At 42.9% G+C, this 14,373-nt stretch overlaps 1 protein-coding gene across 4 annotated transcripts in view; it reads left to right on the top strand.

Moving 5' to 3' along the window:
• Positions 1-14,373, top strand: part of MSRA (methionine sulfoxide reductase A) — a 364,854-nt gene that overhangs the window by 144,624 nt on the left and 205,857 nt on the right. For all 4 annotated transcript variants that reach the window (XM_023225263.3, XM_023225266.2, XM_023225265.3 and 1 more), the window contains one exon: positions 1,438-1,506. In XM_023225263.3, the coding sequence (XP_023081031.1) occupies positions 1,438-1,506 (69 nt within the window). The remainder of the gene's footprint in view (positions 1-1,437; positions 1,507-14,373) is intronic.

The following is a 14,373-nucleotide window of genomic DNA, read 5'->3' as shown; positions in this document are numbered from 1 at the left end:
AATTGATGGAATTCCTAAGGGCTACCTGAACTAGGGAACCCTGTAAGCCTCAGGCTCTAAAAGACGTGCATCGGTACTGCAGAGGCTGCCTGTGGTTCCCATGGGTTTGGATGGGTGCTCAAGATCTTCCATGACCTGGTCTCAGTCTAAGAGATTTACTTGCCATTGCTTCTCAAAATAGCACCTCCACTCCACCCAGACAGATTATTCTCTGGCCCAGGAAGATGACTCCTGACCCTCACTCAAGTTGCTCCCTCACCCTCGCCTTTGCAAACCTGACTTCTCCTTTGGACTCCAGGAGTGGCAGTGCCTTCAGGCAGCACATCCGACTTCCCACCCGGCAGCTCTCCTGCTACAATCTCCTACACTCCTGCAGAACTCTCCGTCCACATGGCAGGACTTAGCATATAATTATATGCCTTCTTTAATGTTTGTTTTTGCAATTGTTATTTCTTGAAGATAACTGTACTCTCCTCGAGGGCAGGAACCGTGTCATCCTTCCCTAGACCCCTTCAAGCCTGGCTTCGGTGCTGAGCCCTTTGCCTGAGCCCAGCCAATCCAGTGTGACCCATTACATCAAAGCGTCTGTGCCCATGATGCAGTGTGAAGCGTCTTAGCTATCCTTGTCTTTTGTGTTTTCCACATAAGTGCTCGTATTCAAAACTTGCTGAGGATATTATTTTAAAAATGCTCATAGATGGGGAATACTCTTATTCTCTATTGATCACAGTTTGGGGGATTGTAAGATCAAATTAATGCTGGAAAACAATAACCTGGTCACTTATTACTTCTGAGTCCTTGATGTCTACTACGGTGGGAAGGGTGACTGGTTAGAAGGACCTGGGGGGATAAGGAGCAGTTGGAAGCACTGGAATATCTCTCTGGCCCTTAAGAAGGCTGGTGTCTTTGGCCTGGGTGAACAGTGCTTGTATTATAGTGAAATGACATGTTCTGCTATTGTGTTTCTTGAAAAATTGGTTCCAGTGGTCCCTTGCCCTTTTTACTTCTCACTTTAAATACTGAGTGCATCAGTGTTCTGGTTGTTAGGAGTCTTTGGGGGGACCCACCCCCAGTTCAGCCTGGAAGTTGGAGCTTTCCTTGTTTTCTAGAGATGGCCTGGCACAAGAGGGACTCTGGCCGGATATCAGGAGCCTTCAGGCCGGGCTGGGTCTGTAGCCACCCATTGTCCAGCTCTGCACAAGCTCAGACCTCAGCCTACTCATTTATAAAATGACATACCTGAACTAGATGATCTCTAGGCCCTTCTGCAACAGAGATTAAAAACAAAACGATTGAAGCTCTCTTCAGAGGGTAAGCTGGGGTGCATTTTTAACTCAAAGGAGAAATAGGCTCATTGACACATTTAATGACATGTGTTAGTATGTGTTAGAACTTTACACTTAAACTTGCATTTCTTTCTTTCTTTTTTTTTTCTAGCCAAACATCATGTCAATGGCAACAGAACAGTCGAACCTTTCCCAGAGGGAACACAGATGGCTGTATTTGGTAAGATATCAACTCTGAAAGAAAACCCAAATTGTGTGCAAAGACTAGTGCCAAATTTCTTAGTTTTAGCAAGTGTCCTCAGGGCTTCAAAATCTGGGCTCTTCTAGATATTTACAAGTTGTTACAGCCAAGAAAACTATTGAGTTCCTAGTAATTTCTGGGGTTGGAAAAGCTTATTCTATAGAATTTAGTGTGCGTTATTTTCTCACGTTGACAACCAAATATCAAACTGAGTATGCTATTTCTTATGTCCACACTGTGAATTAACCTGCTAATTTAGGGTTTGAGTTTTTCTTTATTAGCAGGGATTTTTTTTTTCCACGTGGATATATCTCACTTTGTAAAAGACTGGGATTTAAGTAGTTCTGACTTGTTATTCCACAAAAGTCAGTCTAATTGAATGATCTCTTTCTTCTCCATCATGAATTAAGCACACTCCTTAAGAGAAAACATTAATTAAGAATGTTTTATGCAAAGTCCAATCCCTGAGTGGTATACTTACAATGTATAATTACATGTTTGAGCAGAACTTCTCTGTGAAAATTCCAAACTGTTTGGTGAAGAGGTCCTTTTTCATCCGTGTTTCCTTCCCTCCATACCTCATGTCATCTAAACTTCCTTCAGAATGTCTCTGCACATGGCCCTTTCTTTGCCTGCCTTCTTTTCTCCGTTCCTTTCCTTCCTTACCTCTCCTTCCTTTGGGCCCCCCTCCCACCTCCCCTCCCCTTCTCTCTAGCAATGCTCTGGGGTTCATCCCTGTGTTACCCACTGAAAATGACAACCTCTGTCCTCTGGAATTTCAACTGGACATTCAGCTGCCTCCCCTGGTTCCTTCCCCTCCACCTGTAGACAGGTTCTGTGACGTCTCTCATCCTAAAAACGTGAGGTCCCCTGATTTCACGCCTCCTGGAGGCTTCTGTCCTACTCTGGTCTTGATGGTAATCTCCTTTGAGGGTACAAAACTGCTTTGAAGCCCTGAAGTGCGTTTGAACTGGAAATTAGCCTCAGAACAACCTGGTCTGTAAATGAGCACATTCAAAATAGATTGTTCCCTTATTCCCAGAGATGGAACCAGAATTAGGCATCAGTGAGGATTAGCAGCTGGAGAGTTATAAACAGGGACCCGGTTCCACTTCAGTGTTGGTAAATCATGCTCTGTGTAGGCTATCACCTTTTAAAATATGCTGATCAGTGATTAGAAATCATTATGCTCAGAAATTTAAATGGAGAAGTTGATTTTGTAGAAGGCCTAGTGGACTCTCTAAAACATGTGCTAAAATGTTTGATTTGCTAACTTTCCTGTCCCAGCATGGTGTCTGTTATGGGACAGCAAATGTCACATGTATCAATGTTCAAAGGGTTCTTTTGATGATTTCTTTATTTATTTTCCAGTCTCTCAGATTTGCCAACCCCAGGCATATGAGAAACTAGGTCTTATGTCATATTGGGAAACAGTAAATGACACTAACCATTATTAGTGGGTTTCCCTCTGTTGTGATATTGAAGTAAAACTTCTTTCTTGAAGGGCAGACTCAGTACCAGATGAGCTGATGACATTGTTTGACTACAGAATTGGAAATAACAGGGAATAAGGTTCTGTGGCAAGCCTTTTTTTTTTTTTTTTTTTGCAGCAGGGGGTTGGGGTGGACAGGTTTGGTTTATAGCGGCTTACTCAACATCCTTACCCAAGGCCTTCATCGTTTGACTTTCAGCAAGCAGCTTCCCCTCTAAGCCTCCATTTTTCGATGAGGAGGCTGACGGGTGAGCTCTAAGGCCTCTGCAACTCTAGGCCCTTGGCCTTTACCTCTTATGTATTCAGGACTGAAGGCTCTTGGAGCAGGAGGCAGCCCCTGGGAGGCCCACTATGCATGGCCAGATGTGTGGTTTTAGAAGAGATGAATCATGTGCATAATTTCTACAAGTTAACAACATAGAAGAGGCAGAATTATACACATCATAAAATAGAATACGTTTGACATCTAAGAATTCTTACTTTAGAAGTGCAGTTTAGCTCTTCCAGATGCTTAAATTAAGGTCCTATTTTGGTTAAGTATGTGCAAGCATTTCATATTAATGTCTTCAAAATGATTCTCACTTTCTATTGCTTGTCCCCCTGGCCTAGGGTGGAGTAGGGGATTTGGGTGGTTTTGAGGGTGGGTTTCTGCCATTCTGGGTTGTTTATCACTGCAATGGAAAGGTCAACTCAGCACAATGCTTGACTCTTGGGAATACATTGGGCATTTCATCCTGCCAGCCCCTTGCAAAGCTGATGGACTCATACTCCTCTTCCTAGCGAGGTCATGTGACTTATCCAGAGCCACTTGGCCACAGAGGTGGTTGGTGGAACTAGAGTTTGAGCCCAAGTCTAATTGACCCTGAATCCATGTTCTTGTCATGATGTTCCCCGACTTTCTCTGCACTGGTTCAAGGAACCCTGGGAAGGCCTGATAGATTCGGAGACAACTTTCAGCTGGATCCATGCACAAAAGCATGATTTGCAGCCAAGCCCATTTAGCACATCAATTTGTATACTTGCATGCCTTCCCAGAGTGCTCTGAAGGAGTCTTGAGAAGTAGCCTTTGCTGGGAGAATACTGGTTGGAACAACATCTCCTACTACTATCGTGCTTTTCCATTTGGCCGTAGTAGCATGGATTCATGCACAGGGGGATGTCTTACATTCCCTTGACTGTGAGTTTGCCAAAACAGTGATGGCACTTGTACTTGTTCAAACCCATTCTTCAGCCTTGGAGGTCTTCATATTTTGTGATAAAATAGTATCACCAATTACAATATCATTTTTTTTTTTTGAGATGTGTCTCACTCTGTTGCCCAGGCTGGAGTGCACTGGCACAATCTCAGCTCACTGCAACCTCCACTTTCTGAGTTCAAGTGATTCTCCTGCCTCAGCCTCCCAAGTAGCTGGGATTACAGGCATGCATTACGACACCCACCTATTTTTTTTTTTTTTGTATTTTTAGTAGAGATGGGTTTTTTCCCATGTTGGCCAGGCTGGTCTTGAACTCCTGACCCCAAGAGATCCTTCTGCTTCAGCCTCCCAAAGTGCTGGGATTACAGGCATGAGCCATTGCACCTGGCCACAATGTCGTTATCTATTGGTTAATCATTTGAATATACCTTACCTTTAGAATGCTACCAACATAAGAACTTTGAAATTTAATCCACTCTACAAATGACTATTGAACTGCCATGAAGCTTTTAGATTAGAATGTGAAATGTCAGGAAGGACAGATAGAGTGTGGGATAAAGGCATTCCAAGGTGAGAAATGCATGAATGGGTTATATCAAGGGATCAGAGAACAGATAGATGATTCCTTAGAAACTGTCCCTGGCATACAGTCTTCACAGATTTTCTTTTGTAGCCCAACAGTTAGTTTTTCTCCTGGTCTTGTTTTTCTGCCCCCACCATTCTTAGCTTCCTCTGCGGCTCTCCCTCTCCTCTGCCCTTTCAGACAATGAGAACAAAGGTAATAGGCTTGGTCCCCCTGGGGGCTTCTCCTGCTTGTGTGTGATGCTCTCTTTCAAGTCAGTGGGAGCCCTCTGCTTGCAAGCTGGAAGTGGAGCCACACATTTTGCAATTACTTCCTGTCTTTGTTCCTGGTGGCTGTGAGTGCCCTTTGGCTCTCACCCCTCTGATGTTTAGAGCGCCCGCCCTGTGTAGTGGGTATCATTGTGCTCCTTTATAAGCAGATAAACTGAGGCACTAAGAGATTAAAGAAATACGGCCGAGGCTTCCTCAGATATGAGAAGATCTTTTGCCACCCTGCTGGTGGGCCTGTCTTAGAAAGGTTTTCTCTGGCTGGCAATATGTTAATGAAAGTGACAGTCCGTTGACCACGGGCCACTCTGTCCATGTCAAGGGCCTGGTTCCAGCCTCGGTGGAGGTGTTTGTTCTCAGCACAGACCAGCTACTCATTGCCTTAAAAATACTCCACAGTCAAGAAGATGTAATTTCACAAGAAAATCAAAGCTTACTAATTGAAAAGACTGGAAAATGCAGGGCAGGGGATTCCAAGCTTAATTTGTGAAGATTTTTGGTACAATTAAAAAATACCTTATACAAAAAATTAGCTGGGCGTGGTGGCATGCACCTCTAATCATAGCTACTTGGGAGGCTGAGGCAGGAGAATTACTTGAACCCAGGAGGCAGAGGTTTCAGTGAGCCGAGATCGTGCCACTGCACTCCAGCCTGAGTAACAGAGCGAGGCTCTGTCTGAAAAAAAAAAAAGGTAAACTTTACTATCTTTGAACATAAATTTGTCATCCAAACTAGGACACATTTGAGAGTGAAAAGGGTGCTATGAGCAGTTATATTGAAATAATGAGGGATAAAGCTGGAGGATTTTAGGTAGCTAGGATATAATGTGTCCCTGTAATGAGGTCGTATATTATAAAATATTGCACCAAGAATAGTAAATACACACCGAGTTAAGTAGAAATGGAAAAACAAGGAACTTGGATAGACAAAATAAAGTGAACAAATGAAAAAAATTGCAATGACGTAGATTGGATTGTATATTATGTCACATCCACACTAGTAGTTATGCTAACTTTGGAGATTATATTCTATAAATATTGTTGTATTCTTTCTGAATAATTTCAATTTGAAAGTTAATTCATATTCATAAAACCTAGTTTATGATACTTCAGTAAGAGTAAGGGAATGGATCTGATTTTACAGTTGCAGTTTTAATATTGTACTAATACTTTCCAGGGATGTAGGGTAATTATTTCTTCATTACTTGAGATATTCAGATGCTAGAGTGGTCATCCTTAACCAGTTCGGAAGTGGCTATGTAGCCTTTAAGACCCTTTCTTCTCAATTACTGAGAATTGACTTTGTTTTGGAACATTGAAACATTAAAAAAAAATTCTGCTAACTCAAAATTCTTTGAACCCATCATCATTTTTTTTTTAATTTAAAATTTTTGTGGGTGCATAGTAGGTGTATATATTTACAGGGCATGTGAGATGTTTTGAGACAGGCATGAAATGTGTAGTAATCACATCATGGAAATGGGGTGTCCATCTCCTCAAGCATTTATCCTTTGTGTTACAAACAATCCAATTATACTCTTTTAGTTATTTTTAAATATACAGTTCTTACTATAGTTACCCTGTTGTACTATCAAATGCTAGGTCTCATTCATTCTTTCTCACTTATATGTTTTGCATCCATTAGCCATCCCCATCTTCTCGCATACCCCTACTACCTACCCTTCCCAGCCTTTGGTAACCATCATTCTACTGTCATCTCCATGAGTTTAATTGTTTTGATTTTTAGATCCCACAAATAAGTGAGAACACATGATGTTTGTCTTTTTGTGCCGGGCTTATTTCACGTAACAATGTTGTTGCAAGTGATAGGATCTCATTCTGTTTTATGGCTGAGGAGTACTCCATTGTGTACATGTACCACATTTTCTTTTTTTTTTCTTTTGAGACGGAGTCTCGCTCTCACCCAGGCCGGAGTACAGTGGCGTGATCTCGGCTCACTGCAGCCTCTGCCTCCCAAGTTCAAACAATTCTCTTGCCTCAGCCTCCCGAGTAACTGGGATGACAGGTGCCCGCCACCACGCCTGGCTAATTTTTTGTCTTTTTAGTAGAGATGGGGTTTCACCATGTTAGCCAGGATGGTCTCCATCTCCTGACCTTGTGATCCGCCCGCCTCGGCCTCCCCAGGTACCACATTTTCTTTACCATTCTTCTGTTGATAGACACTTAAGTTGCTTCCAAATCTTGGCTATTGTGAACAACTGCTGCAGCAAACCTGGGAGTGGAGAGGTCTCTTCGATACACTGATTTCCTCTCTTTTGGGTACATACCCAGCAGTGGGATTGCTGGATCTGAAGGTGTGAACCTGGACCATTTAGGACTCATGTCCAGGCTATTCGGTGAAAGGTGTAAGATTCTGCATTGAGAAACCTCAATGTTCAGAAATTGATACCAAGCAGCAACAGCAGAAGGACCTCTGCAAATTCTTTGGATTGTCATGAATTTTTAGGCTCCCAGTAACCTGACGGCAATGTCTCTCTGACCTCAAACCACTGGAAAACATGTTTTTTGGGTCAGATTCTCTGAAGATTTTTCAAACAAGTCGGGGGAGCAAAAGCCAAGCCGGGGCCTTAGGAAAATTTGCTGTTTGTCACACAGCACATCTCCATTGACAGCCTGAGGTGCCGAGTGCTCCCAGGACCTTTTCTTGAACAGCTGTGTGGATGGACTGGTCCCGGAGCAGGGGCCCGCGGCTGACAGCAGCCCGGAGACGTGCACCTCTCTGGGGTATTCACCTTCGGCCCCTCCAAGGAGGGTGAGATCCATGTAAGATGAACCAATCACAAGAAATTGTTTCCCCCCTGACGTGAATGGGAGGTGAGTTTTGAATCAGCCCCGGTTATTTGTCTGCCAGCCAAGAAAACATCATTGGAAGCAGCCGGCAATATGTCAGACTTCAAAGGGAAGTGTCTTGGTGTCTCATTGGCACACATCCAGCATGATGTTGGTAAATAACCGAGTCCCGGTGTGGTGTATTTCTCCCCGAATCTTGATGGAAACTACTGAAGCCCGTTCTGTGAGCTCTGGAGGGGCAACCACTCATTCCAGGAAAAAGGCCAGAAAGAATGACATTGTAATGTGTTTGTAATTAGCCAAACAATCTAAATTCACAGGATGGTCAGAACTGCAGGCTGCTAGCTGATGCAAAGTTCTTAAATGGTAGAGCACTTGGGGAGATAAAAATAGGCCTTCCTCCCTGGGTAATTTCAAGTACCTTGAGGGGGCAGTGGTCATTGGAGACATAGTTTAAGATGCATTTTTATTTTATATATCCTGTACATGATTGCAACTTTTATTTTCTTTTTTTTTTTTTTGAGACGGAGTCTTGCTCTGTCGCCCAGGCTGGATGGAGTGCAGTGGCCGGATCTCAGCTCACTGCAAGCTCCGCCTCCCGGGTTCACGCCATTCTCCTGCCTCAGCCTCCCGAGTAGCTGGGACCACAGGCGCCCGCCACCTTGCCCGGCTAGTTTTTTTTTTTTTTGTATTTTTTAGTAGAGGCGGGGTTTCACCGTGTTAGCCAGGATGGTCTCGATCTCCTGACCTCGTGATCCGCCCGTCTCGGCCTCCCAAAGTGCTGGGATTACAGGCTTGAGCCACCGCACCCGGCCTGCAACTTTTATTTTCTTCTTGAGTGTCGAGAAGTCAGATAATATAGAGAAGGAGAAAGAGACCTTTGAAAACCTGTGTCGAAAATCTCTTTTGGTTTGGAAAGCATTGGCTGTTATGGTGCAGCCACGTTGACCTGGGCTGGTCCAGAAAAGAACAAGTTATGGAGTCACAGAGGAGGGTGGGTTTGGATGTTTAGAGCGTGGAACGTGGACTATAGGTTGGAGGATGGCGCCGGAATTCTTTGTAGAGGGGAGTAGGTTAGATAATGTTTCATATAATAACACTTCGCTGGTATAGAGAGCACTTATCCATCCACTTCACCCATTTGGCTTGTAAGAAAGAACCAGAAAGTGAAGCCGTCCTCCCACAAAAAGGTTACGGAGGAGTCTGTAAAGAATTCGGAATTGCCAGAGGTCACTGGAGTCCTATAATCCTGTTGACTCTAGACAAGTGTTTTCCACCTTCTTAAGCCCCATCTCTCAGCTGTGACATGACGAGAAAGCTGTTTACCTCCTAGGACTGTTGTCAGAGTGTCAGGAAACGATGCATCAAGCCCTTGGCACAGGGATGACAGACCAGCTGGACAGGTGCTCCCTGGCGGACCACCTGCTCTCCTCACTCTGGGTGAGCTGTGATCAAGTCCCTGCGAGAGCGGCGCCAGCATCACTAGGCTCTGTGGGATCCATCACCTCTCCTTCGTAACACCAGATGAGTCCCGTAAGTCGGGGATTTTGAAGGATAACAGGCAGCATTAGTTGATAACTCGCCTAATATTGGCTGGGTACTGAGAAGCCCATGTTATTCAACTCTCTGTCAGCCTCACTCTCACCACTTGTCCAAGTGAGACTGTTCGTTTGCTTCTGTGTCAATACAGAGCTCTCGGAAAATACTGTATTTCTCTTTTGGCCTCAACTGTAAAGCTGATCAGATGTGGCAAATTTTTTCACTCTTTGCAGTAGTGTACAGCGACCACCCACTTGACTGACCTTTTTACCTTGGAGTTTTGACAACACGAGAGAGATTTATTTTACAAATGTGGTGGACATTTCTTGAATTTCTACAGAGAAAATACATTCAACAGGATGTGCAGGAGAAACAAATATTTTCTAGTGCTTCTCCGTTAAATTTTTTAAGAAGAGAAACATAGGTATAGAGAACAACTAAAACTAAAAAAGTTACTCATTATTCAGTTTAACCCAACTAGCATTTTTAAGAAAAATACAGAGCAATCAAGGATCAAATGCAGATAATATAAAACATAATATTCTTTTTCTTGTTCTCACTCTCCCCAGGTATTTATCTTGGGCCTTGTTATAAAATGGATTAAAGGAAAATTAAAATATATGCAAGACACAGCCAGCTAACATGCATTAGAATTAGGTAAATATTAGGCCAAAGGAAAAGTAAGTGAAATGAAATACGCAAAGAATGCATGTCGTAATCTTACATAATTTATAAAACTTCATCATAAATTTGGCTCTATGTTTCCTAGCAACAACATGAAGAAAAATCAGTTGGTTGCATGATGGACTTCATTTTTTAAAAATTGTGGTAACATATACATAATATAGAATTTATCATTGTAACCATTTTTTAAGCATATGGTTCAGTGGTGTTAAGTACCTTCACATTGTTGTGCAGCCATCACCACCATCTAGCTCCAGAATTATTTTATCTTCCCAAAGGGAAGCTCCATAGCCACTAAGCTCTGTCTAGTCCTCCTTCCCCCAGCCCCTGATAACCCCTATTCTGCTTCCTGTCTCTCTAAATTTGACTACTCTAGGGACCTCCTATAGATAGAATCATATAGTAATTACCCTTTTATGAATGGCTTATTCTACTTAGTGTAATGTCCTCAAAGTTCATCCATGTTTCACGGTGTATGAAAATTTCCTTCTTATCCCTTTGTATCTATGGACCACATTTGGTTTATCCATTCACCTGTCAATCAGTACTTGAGTTGCTTCCACCTTTTGGCTGTTGTGGATAAGGCTGCGATGAACCAGAGTGTACAAATCTCTCTCTTCAAGTCCCTGCTTTCCATTCTTTTGGGTGTATACCCAGAGATGGAATTGCTGGAGCATATGGTAATTCCATGTTTAATTTTTTGAGGAGCTGCCATATCATTTTCCACAACGGCTATACTTTTACATTACCACCAGCGAACCACAAGGGTTCCAATTTCTCTGCATCCTTGCCAACCCTTGTTAATTTATTTATTTTTGAAAATTATAGCCATCCTAATGGGTGTGAAACGGTGATGGATTTCAGTTTTACTTACTGATTCTAAAAATGTACATGCTTGGGGGGGCCACACATATTTTGGATTCTGGAAGGAACCAGAAAGAAATTTCTTTCAAGAATACTTAGGAGGACACTGTACTGCAAGGCATTCAGCAGCACTGCTGATGGCACCCTTGGAGCGAGCAGTGCGTGAGTCTCGTGGCTGTTTGTCACACTGCTCTTCCCTATGGGCTCGTGACCTTCTCCCAACAAGGGACGATTTGACCCTGGCATCCCTGCAGTTGCTAGCATGTTTGTCTGGTGGCTCTGGTTTAACCCAGAAGTTAGTTGTGTTATATCTAAAACAAGCAGTGGACCAGCTATCTTTTAGGAGATTTTCTGTCAATATCATTTCTCTCAGTTGAGTTTTAAAAGATACTTGTTTTTTACTTTGCAATTGTGAAAGATTTCAAACAAAAATAGCTTAGTATAATGAAGCCTTGCTCGCTCAGCTTCCACAGGTCTCAGTTACGGCTAAATAAGCCTTGTCTACATCCCCACTCCCTCCCCCTCCTCTATCCTAGCATATTTAAAGCAGATCTCAGCTACCCTATCAACTCATCCATGAATATTTTGGTATATATCTCTAAAAGATAAGCTGGATTTTTAATACCTAAAATATACTTTTAAAATATCATCAGATCTCCAGTGAGTCCATTTCCCCTGTTATCTCATAAATGTTTTTTAAAACTGTTTCTCTGAATCATGAGCCAGATAGCCTATACATTGCAGTTGGTTGATATAAATAGTTTCTTTTCATCTGTAAGTTCACCCCTCTTTCTCTCTCTCTCTCTTTCCCTTGCTATTTATTTGTTTAAGAAATTAAATAATTCAGCCTGTCCTGTTTCCTTCAGTCTTGACCAAATGATCATGTTCATTTGTCCTCTTGTATTTTCTACAAACTGAGAGTTAGAGGCCTGATCAGCATCCGTAAGTGGTGGTGTGTTTCATTCAGGAGGCATTTAATACCTGGTTCCTTTCCTTTTCTTTTCTTCTCCTCTTCTCCTCTTCTCTCCTCTCTCCTCTCTCTTGTCTTGTTTTCTTTTCTTTTCTTTCATTCAGAGACAGAATCTCACAATGTTGCCCAGGCTGGAGTGTAGTGGCGCAACCTCAGCTCACTGCAACCTCTGCCTCCCAGGTTCTCCTCAGCCTCCTGAGTAGCTGGGATTATAGGCGTCCACCACCACACCCAGCCAATTTTTGTATTTTTAGTAGAGATGGGGTTTCACCATGTTGACCAGGCTGGTGTCTAACTCCTGACCTCGGGTGATCCACCGTCTTGGCCTCCCAAAGTGCTGGGATTACAGGTGTGAGCCACCGTGCCCGGCCCTGGTTCCTTTTCTTTTGGTGAAGTTAGCAACCCCTTACTGATCATTGTCTCAATCCATTATTTACTTGGAAACTGCAAATATTCTAATTCTAGCATTTTTTAAATTTGTGAGCTGAAATATTTCTATAAATAGAGACTTCTCTTTATCAACTATTTGGTTACTGTGAGATCCAGTTTGCTGAAGAAAGTAGGGTAAGTGGTTATTTTCCGTACCTACCGTTTTGCTCCATGTATCTGACCATGGCTTTAAATGTATACTCCCAAGTCAAAGCATATGTTTGGATAGTGGTTTAAGTCAAAAGCCATTTAACAAAGGATAGAAACCTCCTTAATTTGACAGAATGACCATTTTCACTTGGGCATTTAACCAGATTATTGAAATTTGTAACCAGTTGGGTGAATACTTGAAAATAGAGCCACAGTACACAGATTGCTGCAACAGATTTGAGTAAAGCAAGAAGCAGGCACACTGTCAGGTGGCAGAAGGCAGGTTCTCAGGCAAAGCTCTCTCCATGGAGCAGCGATCTTCTCTGTCGTTCTTTCCCCAGATCTTGTGACCAGGGGACGTGCTGCAGTGCAGGTTTGAGTCCTGATCCTCAGTAGCTCAGGTTTAAAAAAGCAACTACAGAGAGGGCCTGAGGGTTGGAGGAGGTCTTGCTTCTAGATGTGGAATGCCTTCAAAATGTTAAAATGATAGAAATGGAGAAGCAGTCAAGAAAGTACAAAGCCCGCTCAGGGATGCTGCCCACAGCAAGGATTAACAACTGGGCCATTGCACCTGGAGCGCTTTTTCACGCCTCTGCTTAATAATCGGGAATGAGTTTGAGGGTAGCAGAAGACCCTCCCCAGAGTAGATTTTCCAAACTTCCAGTTCTCACAGAAGGTGTAGGTAAAACTGTCCGTGGTTATCACTGCCGAATGTTTGGGGATTCAAGAAGGGGAGATATTTACTGACCCACTCCTTTTTTAATCTCATACGTATCTCATGTATGTATTTCTGTAAGTGGTCTCAAATTCTTTTTTGGAACAATGTTTTGTATGAATAAGGTAAATAAAAATAAAACAATTCCCATGAATGAAATTTGTTAGGTCCAGTACAGTGTACACATTTTTTTTTTTCCTGGTAGGCAATCAAAATCAAACAGTGCCAGTTCTATTTTTCCAGGAATAACTGGGAGTGTTACCACTGAAAGCCTAGGAAGTGGGATTCGGTTAAAGCAACATGGTTGAACCGTGTGGAGAAATAGACATTTAGCTTGACGTACCTTAGGCCCAAATAGTGTGAACAATGATGCAAGAACCTGTGAACTTTCCCTAAATTCTTATGTACAGAGTCTTAAAAGCCCATGATAATTGTATTATTATGTGTTCGTAACCACTAGGTGTTATTAGGAGAAACACTTTTCATCATCCCGGGTCATCAGTGTTCCAGACTTAGACAAAGAATTATAGTTGACAAGGGCCGGGTGCGGTGGCTCAAGCCTGTAATCCCAGCACTTTGGGAGGCCGAGATGGGCGGATCACGAGGTCAGGAGATCGAGACCATTCTGGCTAACATGGTGAAACCCCATCTCTACTAAAAAATACAAAAAACTAGCCGGGCGATTTGGCGGGCGCCTGTAGTCCCAGCTACTCGGCTACTCGGGAGGCTGAGGCAGGAGAATGGCCTAAACCCAGGAGGTGGAGCTTGCAGTGAGCTGAGATCCGGCCACTGCACTCCAGCCTGGGCGCCAGACTCCGTCTCAAACAAAAAAAAAAAAAAAAAAAAAAGAATTATAGTTGACCAAGACCAAATTTCCTTGCTGAGCCCACTGACCTTGGGAGCAACAGTGGTGCCTGCAGATGGGTGTCTTTCTGATGTAGGTCCCACCCTATATACTTCCAGATTTCAGCTGAGATTCCAACATTCATGGTAATATGGAAATAATCAGTGATACAGCGTGGTAGACATTACCATGAACAAACTCAAAACGATCTTTCAAAAATATGCTTAGCATAAGCTGAGCGAACACATCCTCAGATGTGGCCTTCAAGAACCAAGCCTACTGAGGGTGAATCAGCGCTGTGTTT

This window comes from Piliocolobus tephrosceles, chromosome 7, assembly GCF_002776525.5.
Source record: "Piliocolobus tephrosceles isolate RC106 chromosome 7, ASM277652v3, whole genome shotgun sequence".
In the NCBI taxonomy this organism is placed as follows: Eukaryota; Metazoa; Chordata; class Mammalia; order Primates; family Cercopithecidae; genus Piliocolobus; species Piliocolobus tephrosceles.
The sequence above is the reverse complement of the archived record's forward strand: the minus strand, read 5'-3'. Positions and strand labels throughout refer to the sequence as shown.